General features: G+C 42.1%; 1 protein-coding gene across 3 annotated transcripts in view; it reads right to left on the minus strand.

Moving 5' to 3' along the window:
* The window catches only part of Syn1 (Syntrophin-like 1), a 236,782-nt gene that overhangs the window by 52,780 nt on the left and 167,866 nt on the right, over positions 1-16,136 (minus strand). For all 3 annotated transcript variants that reach the window (XM_046622572.2, XM_046622570.2, XM_046622569.2), the window contains exon 3: positions 14,353-14,541. In XM_046622572.2, coding sequence (XP_046478528.1) covers positions 14,353-14,541 — 189 coding nt within the window. The remainder of the gene's footprint in view (positions 1-14,352; positions 14,542-16,136) is intronic.

A 16,136-nucleotide genomic window follows, 5' to 3' on the forward strand; every position in this document is an offset into this window, starting at 1 on the left:
GCTCTACCCTACTACTAATACTACTACTACTACGACCCAAACCCCGAGCTTCGTAAGAGCTGACGTTGAACTTCCCCAAAAGCACATTCAGGCAAAATTTCTTACGTGCATTGAAATGGAAGCGTTCACTTCTCAACAAGGTAGGTAGAGAGAGAGAGAGAGTGAGACAGAGAGACCTGACGCCCCAGACGTTCATACTGACGAACTTATTCGCTACCTAGAATCTTTAAAAATTATTGGAGCTAATTTTTCACACTGCAGAAATTTTCAGAAGACGCACTTCACGAATATCAAGTTTAAATTGAACTTGACATCGTTTAGTCGTAATCGGGAAAGAGTTCTACCAGGCATCGTCTTACTGATCATCCACGGCGTCTCCTGGGGTCTGGCATCGGGGAAATTTTAATTATGAGACCATCAACGTGAGATTCGTCTGATTTACGGATCAATGAAATCGGTAAAAGCATGGGTGGGGTACGTAAGGAATGGAAACGATTTCCATATTCTATACGCCCGGAGTGAAAGTGAATAAACAAGTTTCCCGACTAGTATACTCATGATCAAATAATACCGTTTAATGTATTCAAGACCGACTAATTCGAACGTCGCTTATCGTTTCGTTTTACTTTCCTTCCCGTCGTCAAGAGTCGTTACGCTGCGAGAATTAGCAATATATGGGTGGGTGTAGAGAATGTTTGTCGACGATAAAACGAGGCAGTGAACGTAGGTAAATCATCATCCCCTCTGAGCCTTGACGTATTTATACCTGTACGTGTAAAGGTCTTGGTAGGTAACTCAGCAGGAGACACAATTACAAGGCAGACGTTGTGTTCCCCTGACGTTGCTAAACTTTCGCAAAGTGGAAGTCAGCCCCTGTCTCACTTAATCTCTCTCTCTCTCGGCCTCGTCTCTTCTCTTCCGGACTTTTCTCATCCAGATCCCATTTAAACAAAACGAATTACGCCACCTCTTCTCCATTGTATCACTCCGAAGCGGAGGACGCGGACGATGTACCCACGGCGTATAATGTATTCTTGACTTTCGGTCTCTGATCCTGCGTCACCCCTTGTTATAACGGACAAGCGATGGACTCCGGTACAGAGGGAAATTGCACCAACTATTTAAACTGTGACGCCATCACGAAGCAGAGCTTGAGACTCTTTGGGACGAAATAGCGAATAAGAAAAGAGCATCATCCCACCTCGGATCAATCGGAGCTGCTGGATTGAGCATCAGCTCACCAAAGACGTGACTCAGATTTGGATTAAGATAAGGAACGAGGAAGGAAGATCTTTTTATTGTCCCTTTTCCTCAAGTCTGAAACAAATTTCAGCGGCTGAGATCAAATGGCCGCGACTTGGGTCCAGTGCTAATGGCTATATGGCATCTCTCCATCTCTTATTTGTTTTTGTGCCCCAAGGGAAAACACGAGTCAAGTAGCATCCTTAGTCTCTCTAGCCAAGCCAAACTGGGTTGAGCTTTTCTTCGCATTTTCTTCTTGCCCACTGAATCACTCTGAAGAGATCTTTTCATAGCTAAAGAAGAAAGATGGAGAGAAAGAGCGAAGAGGAGGGAAAATGGAAAGGTGTATGGGTGTAGTTTTCTTTCGTTGTTAGGTTAGGCGAAACGTCCTTACGCTGAGCCACCTTACCCAAAGTTACTTCAGTAGGACGCGGATGATTTGTTGCTCGACGGAAAAGCAGCCATTACCTGAGACCGTTCGCCCCCAAATATACCCACGTACGGATCCGCAAGGCTCTGAGCACTAGACGGTTAGAAGGATGGAAGAAAGAGTGTGGAAAGCAAAGAAACGTAAGATACTTGGAAAAATTTCTTTACGGGACTTAAGTAGCACCAGCCTTTGCGATGGCATAATGCCGCCTATCGCACATGACGCGGACCTAAAATACGAGGATCTATCTTCATTTTCACGTCGGCATTATGATTGTGCCGATGTTCAAGGTGCGCGTGTTGCTTCTCTTCCGACCTCGATGATAATGACGACGATGATAAGGATGTAGATCTTTTTGAATACAACGCTTGGTCGCCTGAACATTTCCACGAAGAGAGCTAGGTGTACGAAGGTAATGCTATGAATTACTGCCCACTCCGAGATCCATATAACTGTCGATAATAATTTCAGAATCGACTACGTGAGCGATGGTACGTGAGTTTTACGAACGGCGGCCGGATATCCGGCCCTGCGAGCTCGTGGATCGTATAATTCCGAGTGCATTGTCTGCGGGAAGGATAGTGCAGTGGAAATATGATAGAGATGAAAAACGTGGGCGGTGTAGAAGAGAGAGAATCGCCGGTTCATCGGCAGCCGAAGGGTGTGAAAATTGAACCTACGTGGCGAGGCGTTCGCCAACTGAACGCTGACTAATTGTCAGAGACCCTGAGGAATGGAATAAAATGAAACCGAATGAGAGGAATGGTGTAAAAAAGAAAAAATCTTCGTACCATCTCCGGACGTAACGAGCAACGCCAGCGCGACCACTGACGCGGGATTCCAACTCCGCCCATGCTATTCTCCACCAGCTATTCCGCACAATTTCAAATTGTCCATCCAACTGTTAACTAGTTCGCGGTGTCCGAAATTGCCAGAATTATCAAAAGGAATTAACGTCCAACACGAAACGCAAATAACGGATATCCAAAGTTGTCGACCACCGTCTAGTCGTCTCCGTCCGCTGTCGCAATTCTACCATTAGCGAAGCTCGATAATTTCATAGACTTGGGTAGTCCGCGTTCAGTCAAAAACTCCCATTTCCTCCGTCACCCGTTATCATCAACGTTACACCGTAGAACAGTACGTAAAATTATTTCGAATCATTAGGATTAGAACAATTTCGTTTAAACCTGGATCGTCAGTACCGATATTTCATTTTTCTCTGGACAAAAATCACCGTCATTTTTGGGCCCCGATCTCTCTTGCAAAAGGTCAATGATCTTGACCTCGATTCAAAAGGTATTCTCGACAAATCTACCTCTCTAATTATCTCTAGACTTGGAGGTATACTTTCCCTTCAAGGACTTTTAACTGCAACAATTAATCACAGACTGCCACTTTGAATTTCGTTATCGGGAGCAGTGAGGGAACCCTCTCATTAAATGTGTCACAGATAAGCACTTTCAGGTGCCTGCTTGCGAGATCAAAATGTGGCCTGAAAAAAGAAGTGAGATAATAGATTCTAAAATAAACACATGCCTCGCGTCGTTGTCCATGGTTACGTGCTTCCAACCATGGCAAACAATTCTGAGCTTTTTTGAAAAATAGCGTGCAGTGCATCAACGGATAGTTCTTGGCAGAAGAAGCAATTTTCCACTCCTGGAAGACCCTGCGTTAACCGTAAGTAATAACATGTACACATGTGCTTCTCCAGTGGAGGTACGAAGCAAAGAATCTTATCGTGGTCTGCACCAGGAGAACTTTTCCAATCACCGAGTCGATAACGTATGTTTGCTCGGTGTTCAGACAGTAAAAAATCACATGTTTATACTGTATTTCGTATCATGCCAGTCGGTACATCCTGCGGTTGACACAAGGCAGAGAATATATCGCGGGCAAAGGACTCTCCGACTTCCAGACTGCACATAAATATTCTCCGGCGTATAAAAGATATAGGTAAATATATTTTCGACACTGGATACGCATGTGTCAGGTGAACGGAATCAGGTTCCCCCATAAGCAACGCAGCTTTCCAAATGACAAAAAACTTGGATCAAGTAACTTATCACTGACAAATTTTAAATCCTTTTACGAGGATACTGATCATCCAACGGTACGGTACTGATATTGATGGTGGATATCAAAGGTATATTCGGCAAAGAAAATACTGATACCGTGAAAGCGGGTCACACGGCCGACGGTGATTCTAGCAAAGTCAGATCACGTGAACTGGCGACAATTAGGCCGCGGAAGATGGGCTTCTACGGTCAGTCCCCTCGGTCCGGTCGACGGGCAGCTCAACCGACATATGGGAGATAGGGGGAGCCAGGAAAGGGGGGCTAATGTCAGACTATTGTCCCCTAAGGCTCCGAAGGCCTTCCAAAGCCACCCACAAGGTCTGAAACCTTGTTAACTCGACGGAAACCATTAACGGAGTCACGTACGCCTTGGCATCACGATTTGTTGGCGAAGTGATCGCGCCGCGCCAGGTCCATTCCTCCCTTATCCCCCCGTCTAGGTGGCCAATAATCTTTGTTTGTTTGTTTGTGTTTCTTTTTATTTCCCCCCGTCTGTGTTTTTTCACTCCACGAATGTGTTTTCAGTCGCTTATTACCGTTCCACACTCGCGCAATTCCGACAGTGCAATTATTATACGGAGAATATTTCCGAAGAGTAGCGTTACGTTCACTTGCTTCCAGCAAATACCGGAGTTATCAAGCTCGTTGTAATTATTCACCGGCAAAGCTTCAATTACGACTTGTGTCGCGTATAATGATCCTGGATGCCTGCCTCGCCCGTTATGCAGCTATCAATCGGGGCCAATCGTATCGGGGTGACACCGATAAGCACATAAATTCTGTTATTAATCCACGTTGTTATTGAATGTTCCCGTGCAGGCACCCCCGATAATATAATCGGTCACCATCACAGCACCGTATTGTTTCCAATGCCACGTACATATAATCACAGGCATGTGCCTCTAACACATTAGGATTTTGGAGTAATAATTTTTGTGTGAGGTGGTGAAATAAAGAAAACAAAAATTATGAGATACTAACATGAATTTTTCAAACAGATCCACCCTTTTTACGTTAGAAATTAAAAATTTTTGAAATATTTTTTTCAACGGTGTATAAACGAGGAACATTCCACATTTTTTAAATTCATTTTCATTTTAATTTTTTTTTTTCACCCTCGTTCCAAACATATCCCCCTTTTACATATGTACTTTTTTTCATTTTATTACTCGTGGTAGTCGCACACGGCAGTCGACTGTAATTCACCCTGTGCAGTAAATTAGTATCGTAGAGGTGCGGAGCTAGCAATGCGTCAGCATTATTTAATTGTCCCTTTCAAGGACCAGCCAACCCCTACAGCGCACGGCAGGTTAAACGTTTCGGAGGTAGAATCCGGGCCCGCCCCCCAAGTTTCGACATCGTTCTATCAGTCGCTAATCTCGCGTGAAACTTGTTTCCTAATATCAGTCAAAGTCTCCCCATGGTATTAGCTGGCGTCCAATTCACTCGTATCCTGATTTACAATCTCGGAGGTTGGTGACAACTTCATAACAGCAACCTCGGGACTGGAATTGAGAACGATGTTGCACTGGTGTGTGAACCAGCGTCAAATATCGCAACCTTTGCAGGTGTCGATCCCATAATTTCAAGTAGAACGACCCTGTTTTTCAATTTCAATAATTTCTTATTCCTTCATATTCAGATTTGGCTGAAGGTTAAGCGGGCTTGATATCACGGGTGAACACCTTTCGCCAAATGAAAAAGGCCGATCGTGCGTCAAAAAGCGGATGGAAGTTTTTGAGGGTGTTCAAGCGGGGTAAAGCACACTTGTCAATGTCGCGGCGAATATCGCGATGTACTTGAAACGCTCGGAGAGTGGATTAAAGCTTGATAGACGCATATACAATAGTCGGAGAGAAGAACCATTGGATCAGGATACAGGATCTCACACACATTGCTTCCTGTTTATGGGAGATCTGAATCGGGGTTCAACTGGCTATTCTCCCCAACACTGAACTCGATGTGATGAACCGATATTGAGGCTATTTCGACAGTTGAGGGGAAATCGACATTCAATCGTCCAGATTATCAACCGATAAACTATAGGTACGTTACAAACTCTCCACGTGTACAGAGCGCTGCTGTTGCTGCACTGACACATTTTACAAAGGGTCACCATAGCTACGCTGCTCGGTGATTATACGGATATTGATGCAACAAATCCCAAAATCAATAACGGCTCGTAGTCACGATGAAAATATGTACATATTCGCATGTGAGATTTAAAAAAAACTCAAGTTTGCAAAAGATACCAAAGTCCTGCTCCGTTTGAAGAACTTTTAGAGCAAGTCGTTCGGGACTATCTTTTTTAAAGCCACTATGCAGGAATCACACCTTGTACTGCGAGATAGGGATTAATTTTTTTCACTTTTTTTGGCCTTCTTTTTTTTTGCTCTTGCTTAGGCCCAGCTGATGGGGTAGAACGGGATTGCTGTTCATCCTCAGGGTATTAGCACAGGGTGAGAAATTGTCGAGGCGATTACCGAAACTTGTTTGTTCAGAGAGCGTTGGGTGAAGCCCGTTAGTCAATGGTACCGTAGACAAGGGTGTGGGGTACCCACTTCTGAGGCGAGGGTTAAAGGTCGTTTGAGCTCGCGTTAAAGCCGAGAAATCGCGAATACGGAAGTAGAAACCCTTTAGGGTGAAAGGGAAAGAAAAGTGTAACTAAGGGTGGACGAAGCTCGAGACCATGAGCAAGAAGAAGGGAGGGAGAGCGTGGGGAGGAGAGAGGGAGGGATGGAGGGAGAGAGAGAGAGAGAGAGAGAATGGGCAAGAAGTGGAAGCGAAACGACGAGAGATCGAATGAAGGCGGTGGCTCTGAAGTCGTCGGGGAAGGAATTATATTCAGCCAAAAGGCTGCAGCGCAATCCTTCGGACTGAACATCATTCACGTGGAAGTGATCGAACGCCTTTCGAATCTTTTATGCATGACTCGACCCAATATTATTCCTTCTGGTGCTCCACCTCCCGGAAGGCTTGCCATCGGGTAAACACTCGAAACCCCTTCTAGAAGTCAACCCGAACTTATTAGCATGTCTGACAAGGTATCTTCCTCTTTTTCTTCCTCGTTCCAAAAACCCACCGCATGGATTATCATCGAATTCATTATTGTGCGAGTATTAGGCATGATATCGTTTGGCTGCATGATACAAGTCGAATACAAACACACGCCGTCACTTACTCACCGTGTTTCCAACGCGGCTGGTTCACGCTAGCTGCCAAGCACAATTCTCCAGGTCCAACGCGCATCGGCTCGAGGATATATGGGTTACTGATCAAAGTGATTTGATCGTGAATTAATTAGAGCCTTCGGCGTGAAGTGGGGTGGGTGCTGTTTGATACACTGAATGCGTCTACATCTGCCTGTTAGTCTTTTGAAGTTCTACCTACGTTCCCAGCTGACTCTGATTGACAAAAAGTTGCACGGAGCAAGATTCGCGCCTCGTTGGTGGCATCATTTTTATGAAAAATTCTTCCATTATCTTCAAACATTCGAACTAAGAACTGATCCACTCGCGTTCCGATCGTAGTTTTGAAAATTGCAGCAAGATCTAGAGGGTTCCAAGATCGAAATTACTGCAAAGGAAGAAACAAAAAATAAGAAGTGCTCGCGAGGATTTGACTGTGTTCTCAGCGACTAGTGGAACCGTAATGATGGTATACAGTCTACTACAAATAATGGCCCCGTCACTCGATTCAGAGCCTCATCGGCCAGAGAAGAGAACTGCGAATATACGGTTGGTAGGTACACGGTTGAGTGTTTCCAAAGATTTTTCGGGCAAGGCTGAAGGTCGTCAAACAAACTTGTTAGTCCAGCGGCTATCCCCGCAGCATGTGGAGAGTAAGAAGAAAAGCTTCTCCGGAGCGAGGAAGAGAGGTCCATTTTATCGTCTGATTAAATCAATGCTAATAAAAGAAAGAGCAAAAAGAAGAAAGGAAAGGAAAGGAAAGGAAGAGAAGAAAAACCTAAGGAAAAAATAGAGGAAGCTCCACGAATAGATAGGAACCATGGGTGTGTCGACATCCGCCGGGCACTATCGTCAAGTTAACGAACAGCGAATAGGCTCTTAATTCTATAAAGCTATCTTACTTCCCACCACACAGAGCATCGAAAAAAACAAAGGGAAAAAACCAGGTCCCGAGTGTGTGCCACACTTTGGAGAGAGGAGGAGAGACGAGAGTTGAGGAGGAACGAAACGACGGAACAGGTATGAGAGGAGTAAGAAAAGCAATCAGAAACGTGCGGTATCTTTCGCGCTTCCGAGCCACTATAAAGTCTCTCTCTACCTTTCGTTCGTTTATTGCACTGTAGAGGAGGATGCTTCTAAAGTCGATATTAAAGTGGACGCGTGCACGTTGCATATTCAATTAAAACCTGCGACGAACACAGGACACTCGTATTCCTGCTTCTTGCGGTTCCGACTCCTCGCGGCTGGCCAACTACGTATATGTACATATTGTACATATATGTATGCATGTATTCTATGTGTGTATATATATGTATGTGTGTGTGTGTGTGTGTGTGTGTGTGTGTTACACCACTTTCAAACCACTGCGGTTGCTAGCGAGGTGAAGAAAATCTCTTCAAGCCGCTCACCCTCAGAAGTTGCTCCTCGCTAATCCAGCTTATACCTACTCTCACCTATGAGTTTGTATAAACCTCGCAATAAGTTATTTAAAACTACCGGCAAGGCGGACAAGCCTACTCAGCGGATACCGGAAAAAGTCAGGAAAGATCAGAGCGGCGGTATTGGTATTTCGGAAAACACTTTTTCCTGAATTCATTACCAAGGTTACAGGAGTATTCGACATTTGACCACGATGGTTCGATTGGATCCTGAGCTTATACCGCCTTCTTTCCTTTCTTTATCCGCAATCGCCGGGAGATTTTAGAATCGTTAGGGGCTGAAGAGATCCTCAAAGACCTTCCTTATTGCTTCTGTTAAATATCAATCACTGGTTGGTATTGACCCGAGGTTAGCATACCAAGTGAAGTGGGAATCGAAAGAAGTGCGTAATTTGGCCAAATAGTTGAATCCCATTTCACCCAGCGTACATCTCTGCGATAGTGATTTTCCGGAAAGATCTTAGCTCAGAGACGAAGTCTGGTAATTCCAGGGAGTGACAAATATCGCAGTAACCCCTGTCAAGATAAGAAGGTCTCCGCGCAGTGCGACGTTTATTCTCAGCAGAGTAAATCGAGGCGATGTGGATCTATCTGCTCTGAACTTTATGCTCAGCGTGATTCGAGTCTCTTCTCGCTTTCGAGCTGTCTGGACACGAAGCACGGCAAGACTGTCTGGGATAAGTATTATATAGAGATTGAGGTGCACGAGTCGATACAGATGAAAAGTTCGAGTCGAAGTGAACAAGTTGTAAAACCGTCTCTCGCTGCTGACGACTACTGCTTCTTGCGGGGTAAGCTCCCCACAAATCTAAAAAGTTGTCCCGGTCGTTTCGCTTCCGAAGGTAAGAAAAAAAAAGGAAAGAAGAAAAATTTCTACATGGCTTGCGCGATTGATAAGAGGAATGACGGATCGATTCGGTGACCTTCTCCGTACGCGGGGCACGTTCACAACCTGCCACAATGTGCCTTCGGAAAATAATTAATGATGAAGTGCCTCGTGTGACTACACTCACCGGCACCTGAATACCAGTGGCCTGAACAAATACCGAACGGAATATACAAGGTAATCAAACACCAGGGCTCGAGGAACGGAATGTGACGCAGAAAGCTCGCTGAGTTATTCGTCATTTTTCGGTGGGAGAATGTTGACGTCTTGCTCGGGTTGCTTACACATCATTCATCCTCCTGCCACGAGGTAAATACTGCTACTCAACCACCCGTCCGTACAGTAAAACGACCAGTTTGAGCCAACGAAAATTTTGCCACAACATAACCACAATCGTTTATCATCGGGCAAAAGAAAAATAATAATACCTTATCTGGATGACGAAGAAAAAGAGACCCGAACAAAACGGGACAGTGTCGCTACAATGAAGAAGTAAGATCGTTCTTCCGCAAGACTCGTGCGTCTGAATGATTGATTTGACCTTTCTCTTCGGCAAATTGACAATGCATTCACCATTTTGATCAAATGCGCAATCTTTTTTCAGAACCGCGAGTGACAGTTAGAATTCAGGACAAAGATGAGGAGGATGTTATCTTCCTCTTACTGTAACTTTAACCGTGACTCTTACTCTCGCTCGTCATCTTGAATTTGACTCCACGTCACGCGGTGGTGAAAACGTATCACGTGAAGATCTTCCACGTTGTTTCTCACCGTCGAAGCTCACGCACAGATGGATAATTAAATTCTCTGTGAGTTAACTCGGTTAACCGTTGTAAGCATTTTGGCCCCGAGACCCGACTCTCCTACACCCTTTGCCAAATAATATCCCATACCTCGGTACCAACACCCCTAAGATTCCGAACTTTCGCACTGCAGCCCTGGCTTCAACCGACAGTACCAACGCTCAACGATCGAAGTAAACTCAGCAATCACAGTTGCGTTACAGGATGGTTAGAGGGTTGGTAACCCGTTTAATTGCCGACGAGAAAGAGAAGTTAAATCAGTGACAGGTTCTTTCATTTTCAAAAAAGCTAGATACCAAATGGTCCCAATTACTGAGAGTAAGAAATCCTTGGTACGATGGCATGAATTCCACTGCCCACTGGAGGAGAAAAACTTTGCGAAGGAATGATTTCAACATCGGTTAATATATTTTCTCGACTTCCAAGGATGCAGACTTTGATTCGAGACTCTCGTTAGGTGAGACGATATCGTCTTGTCGGGTCACGAAGATGCTTCCGTTTCCGCTGTAACGGAGGGAAGAAGACTGGCAACTTAGGGGCGGTAGTAGCTAGCTTTGACAAGTTATTAATTAGTATTTGTTTACCCGGTTAAGCGGAGGAAATGAGACTTCCATGACTTCTCCCTTTCTCTCACAGAGTACGGTATGACACGGCCTGCCGTGAACTTTCGACTCCGAGGAGCAATGTTTGCGTGCTTGTAAGTCAACTTGCTCGTAGTTTTCGGAGTTTCCACATGCGCGAGGGTTCGGAGCGCGGTCCCAGTTTCATGATGCTTGCACCCTCTCTTTCCCGACTACTACGGAGTGTTTATTTGACTTGAAATCAATATCGTGTCGGGTCGCCTCTTCGCGATATCCAAGGGCCGCAAGCTCTTTGTTGAAGAAATCCGGAACACGATACTCTCAGCTCCTCGATCACGGTTATAGTACAAGGGTGAAGGGATGAAAAGGGGCCGAAGAGGCAAAGCGAAACAAAATCCGTCAGGTTTCAGAGAGCATTTTTCTGCCCCTTGTTCGCACTTTCAACTATAAGGCACGAAACCCGTACGTCGATTCATTTTTATACATTTCGAAAGGACTAGAAATCGTTTGTAAATCAAATGGCAAGGAAAATTTAACGCGCGCAAACTTGATCTGAAGTAATTTCAAATTTCCAGATTACTTTAGAGGGGAATCCCCTGAGATGAATTCGGGAAGTGTGAATTCCTGAAATTTCCGGGTCACCGCCGAAAAGCTGTAAGCGAGGCTCGCCAACATTTTTTCGCTTCTCCTGCGACAAGAACGAATTTACAGTTATTATATACATTCGTCCTCTGCACCTTCAGGGTGCCAAACGGCTTTATGTACCCACCTGCGCCAAATTATCGCGGTGCGACAGTCCATGAGATCAAAGGGGGCTGAAAATTGTCTCACATGTCGCGATTATTATACGAGTGAGCAGACGAAGCAAATCGGAGAAGTACTCGATTTCAAGGCTGAACCAGCCAGTCGAGAGATAAATTATGTTATTCCAAATCGCGAAAGAAAGATACATTACACCGGTGTGGATAAGGTACATTATTTTCGCAGCTACTGGCAACAATATACCCGCATTTCTTTCTTGTCCAGAAAAGGGAAATTGGATATAAACCGAAAGACATAGCCGATCCCGTTATAAAAATGTATAAAAATGAAGTTTGAAAAGCGAAATCGATGTTAATTGAGTTCAACTTTATTAAAAAGGATTTTCGCTTTACTTTATAGAGAACAGAAGAAGTTCGGTACAGATCGCTTAATCGAACAAGGAATTAGGTTCGTTTCGTTGAACACTGTAGAAAGATGATAGAACAATGTTCTGTTTTTTAATGCGACAAGTCGTACAATAGTTTGTCGAATTTCGACGAATCAGATGGATAGTTTCGATAGCAAATGAATTCTCTGTTAGCAAATATCCCCGTAAATTGATTAACGTCAATTTTATTTCAATAAAGTACAAGATATATTGATTGTGAATAATGCCGTTTCTGGTTAAATGAAAAAAAAAGTGTTGCAAGCGATCGTGTATTTTCTCTCAAATTATTATTTAAAATTTTCAAGTTACAGCCGTTAAATCCGTCACATGATTGTCTGTGACGGATGTAAATATATGCGAGGCAGGTTGTTAAATGTGCATGCCAATATATCGGCAAGTTTCGCAGACATTTCATACCGCGCAATAGTTGCTTCCCTGTCACGGTAACCTAACAACCCAGCTGTCCAAGATTACGGTAAGTGGCTAGAAAGCGTCGAGCTCCAGGAAGCCAATAATGAGGAATACTGTCACCAAATACGATTTGACAAGTAGACCGCGAGAGCTTCCGGAAGCAATTATAATTTTAGGTCATACGGATACCACCGCGGTTCTATGCTTTCAGATCATCAGCCAAATATTCTCTCACAAATACGCCAACGGAAAATCTAGAATTTGTTTTAAGAAGTTTCTAGAATTTTCAGAGTTTCGCGTGATGTTGGAAGGAATTATGGTAATGCTGTGTTTTTTTTTTTTTTTTTTTTTTCTTTCTAGATACTGTAGCTGAGATACGATATGTACCAGCTGGAAACGCACCCCCAGAGACAAGTTGAGTTTCTTTAAAAAAGTTACAGCCTGTCAAAAACGCGTTTGAATTGAGGATAAAAATGATAACTACGGACAATTCATATTCCACGTGTACAAAATCAGTAAATATATAAGGTACCTATGACTTAATCTTATTAAGAAATAAGAAAGAAGTGGTGTTTATTCAATTTCGTGAGTTTTTAATACTCTTTTAAACGAAATATATTTCAGCCTTACAAGCGTTGAAGTGTCGACTAGGTATAATAATAAAGTTGCACGGTCTAAGCCGAGGGAGAAAAAGATTTCTTTGCATAGAGTATAAATTGCTTCACCTTCGCCGAATATTAGTCTAGAAGCCCCTAAGGAGACCTGTGAGATTAATTATTCCAGCTCACGATCTCATAATTTTACTGTGGCACTACTTTCATGGTTGATAAATCTTAATCTCATTGTCTCTACGACAGTTATATAGTGTGCAGTGTGTAAGGGTCCCTTATTGAACCCGTTTCACTCTGACGCATCGTTCACCATGAGCCCGAAATATTTGAGCACAGTGGATCTCAAACTGTCCTCGTCTGTTCGGTTTAGAAATTAATGATGGAAATATGGAAGAGGTGAGAGAATAAAAAAATGTTCAATTTGAAAAGGCAGAAGGTTGAAACTAAAATTGATTAAGGAATAAGGGGCTAATCCAAATCTTTTGCGGAGAGAAAACATGAACAAAAGAAATTGTTCATCCTGATTTTTTATTTCTTCGATAGATATTTTGTTTGGTTAGAATAAGATGTTAAGAAATCTAATAAATTTACTACGGTTGATTTACGCATAGACGGTTGTTTGATTCAATATTTTTTCCCCCACAACAAGTAAATGTCGTAAAAATACTATTCCAATAAATAAGACTGTTCGAATCGTTTGAATGTTCATGAGATTTGAATAAAATTTGACCCAAATTCAGAAAAATCTAATTCGAACTCGGTGAATATTTTGGGAACTCAATCTTGTGGTTCCTAAGGTTTTAAAATTGTTCAAAAATCATGCCAATAATTTAAATTATTGTAACTATTGCAACTATTGGAACTGTTCCAACTGTTTGAATTATTTGAGGATGTCAACTGTTCTAATTAATCGAACTATTCGAATAATCTGAACACGTATATTCGGTTCGATTTTCGCGTCAAATTTCACTATCGAATGAGATTTTTAATTCAAGTTTTACTATTTGATTAAATGCTTATATCAAACTTCACCATTCGATTGGATATTCGAATAAAAATTTGCTATTTGATTTTATTAGATTCAACCGCTATTCCCCCATCCCTAAACTCCTCCAAAACACTTCTGATAAAGTAAATATTTATCACGGCAGTGGGAAGAGGATGTGATTTCGGTCTACGGCCACAACAAATCTAAAATTGTAAATACTTGATGCAAGTGAATTGTAGAGGGGTGAAAAAATGGTGTCGAAATTATCACGAGGACCGGATGAATAAAGCCACTCGACGATATTCCGCCCGCCCGAAGCGTAACGATATTCGAGTGGAGAATAAGAGTCGCAGAGACAGCGAAGCGATCCGGAACGACGTCAATCAGCCAATCCAGTCCGTAGGACTCCAGAGGATCGAGGCGTGTTTTATTATATCGTCCGCAGCTCACGAAGGGGACAAACGAGACTTTCAAGAGCCATCTACGACTCCAGTTATCGGGCTTACCTGGATCGGAAGAGGGATGACTTCTGGTCAATCTGCATAGTTGGAGTGGAAGGTATCGAGTGTCCGCTCTCGGCGGCGACTTCGGAGGTGGAGGAGCTGCGCTCAGGAATCCTCTCTGAAGCTCCCACCCAACTTCCTGGATTATCGATGCTTTGCGGAAGTAAGGCGTAACCTCGCGAAGGTATTTCACTGAAACAAAAATCATCGAGGCGATATTTTTACAATCAAATTTTGGAACGAGAAATTTGAGACAATATTTTACAGATATTTCTTCTACTTTTTATTCATTCGCAGATTCATTGGAACAAGCCAAGCAAAATCTTTCCTTTTTTTTTTTCATACCTCGTTTCCGAATTTTCATATTCTTTTAAGAATGTTGAACCTTACAGCAGCTGCTTAGGTGAATTGACATTTTTTTACTGTTGTTTAGAAGATAAGATATGACCGTTTCTTGTAACTCGGTATTTTAACAAAAAAAAATTTTTCAAACTGCCAACGTACCCTGAAAAATCAGATATTCAGATACAGTTTCTATTCCACATCCTTTTTTATCAATTGAATAATATTTCATCGGTGCGCCTAATAGAAAATACGATCAAACAAATATACGTTATTTTATAAAACGAACAATCCAATTTTCTCTATACTTCAAACAAAAAAATTAAAAGAAAAAAGCACGAACAGCATATTTACATAGCGCAATAGGAAGAAACGAGAACACTGATTCAACTTCAGATTAAAAGCAATTCTTCAGAGATTGTGAGAAGCAGTTAAAAAAAAAAACCTCGCTTATAAGTCAGCCCTTAAGAATCTGAATTACAGATGTATCTGTGATTAGCTCTGATCCAGGGTTACTTAAAAAAAAAAATAATCCGATAAACTGTACGCATATAATATTCGTACCTCGATGTCACCACGAATAAGTTTCATTTTCACGATACAAGCAGAGGTTTTCGTTCTTTAGAAATTTAAGGGGGTATTCTAGTGTAGAGGCATGAATTTGAGGTGTTTTTTGAAGTGCTATAAACAAAAAACAAAAAATATTTTTACCATCCATTTTTTTATCAGGCGTTTATTATTATTTCACGATTACAAAAAAAAAAAAAACAAGTCAAAAAATACAAAATTGAAAGTGCTATGAGTTGTTGAAGTGGGGGGTACAAAAAAAATGGCGCGCCAATGTTGTCACGATTGCAAGCATTTTCAAAATCAGAAAAAAAAAAAAGATTATTAATCTACATAAATGCAGCTATCGTACTAACTAAAAAAAAGTCGAAAAAAAATTTTTTTTTGCCAAATTACGGCTGTCCGAAAAAATAATACGTTTTTTTTTACTTTTTTGGACGTTTCTGAATTTTTTAAAAATAGTAAAAATTATTATTTCGTTATAATAATAGTTCGTGCGATAGAGACATGTATTGAGAAGATTCTCACCAAATTTCAAGTAAATCGGTTCAATAGAACTTGAGAAATCATGTCAACCGTTTTGAAAAATGTAGTTTTGAGAAAAACGCGTTTAAAGTTTCGAGTAAAATTCGTTCCAGCCGAGCCAGTATTGAAGACGTGTCACTAAAATAGCTATATCTCTGAAAATAATTGAAATTTTGACTTGTCCTTTTAAGGACACATTCTTGAAAGGTTAAGCTTTGAAAATATAAAAAAAAAAAATCGATTTTTTCAAATTTCTACACTAGAATACCCCCTTAAGAGGAACTGCAGCGCGTTCAAGTCCGCATTCATGGAAAATTCAGTACGCAGAGAAATCCCGCGGAATGCGAATAAAT

This window comes from Neodiprion pinetum, chromosome 4 (genome assembly GCF_021155775.2).
Source record: "Neodiprion pinetum isolate iyNeoPine1 chromosome 4, iyNeoPine1.2, whole genome shotgun sequence".
NCBI lineage: Eukaryota > Metazoa > Arthropoda > Insecta > Hymenoptera > Diprionidae > Neodiprion > Neodiprion pinetum.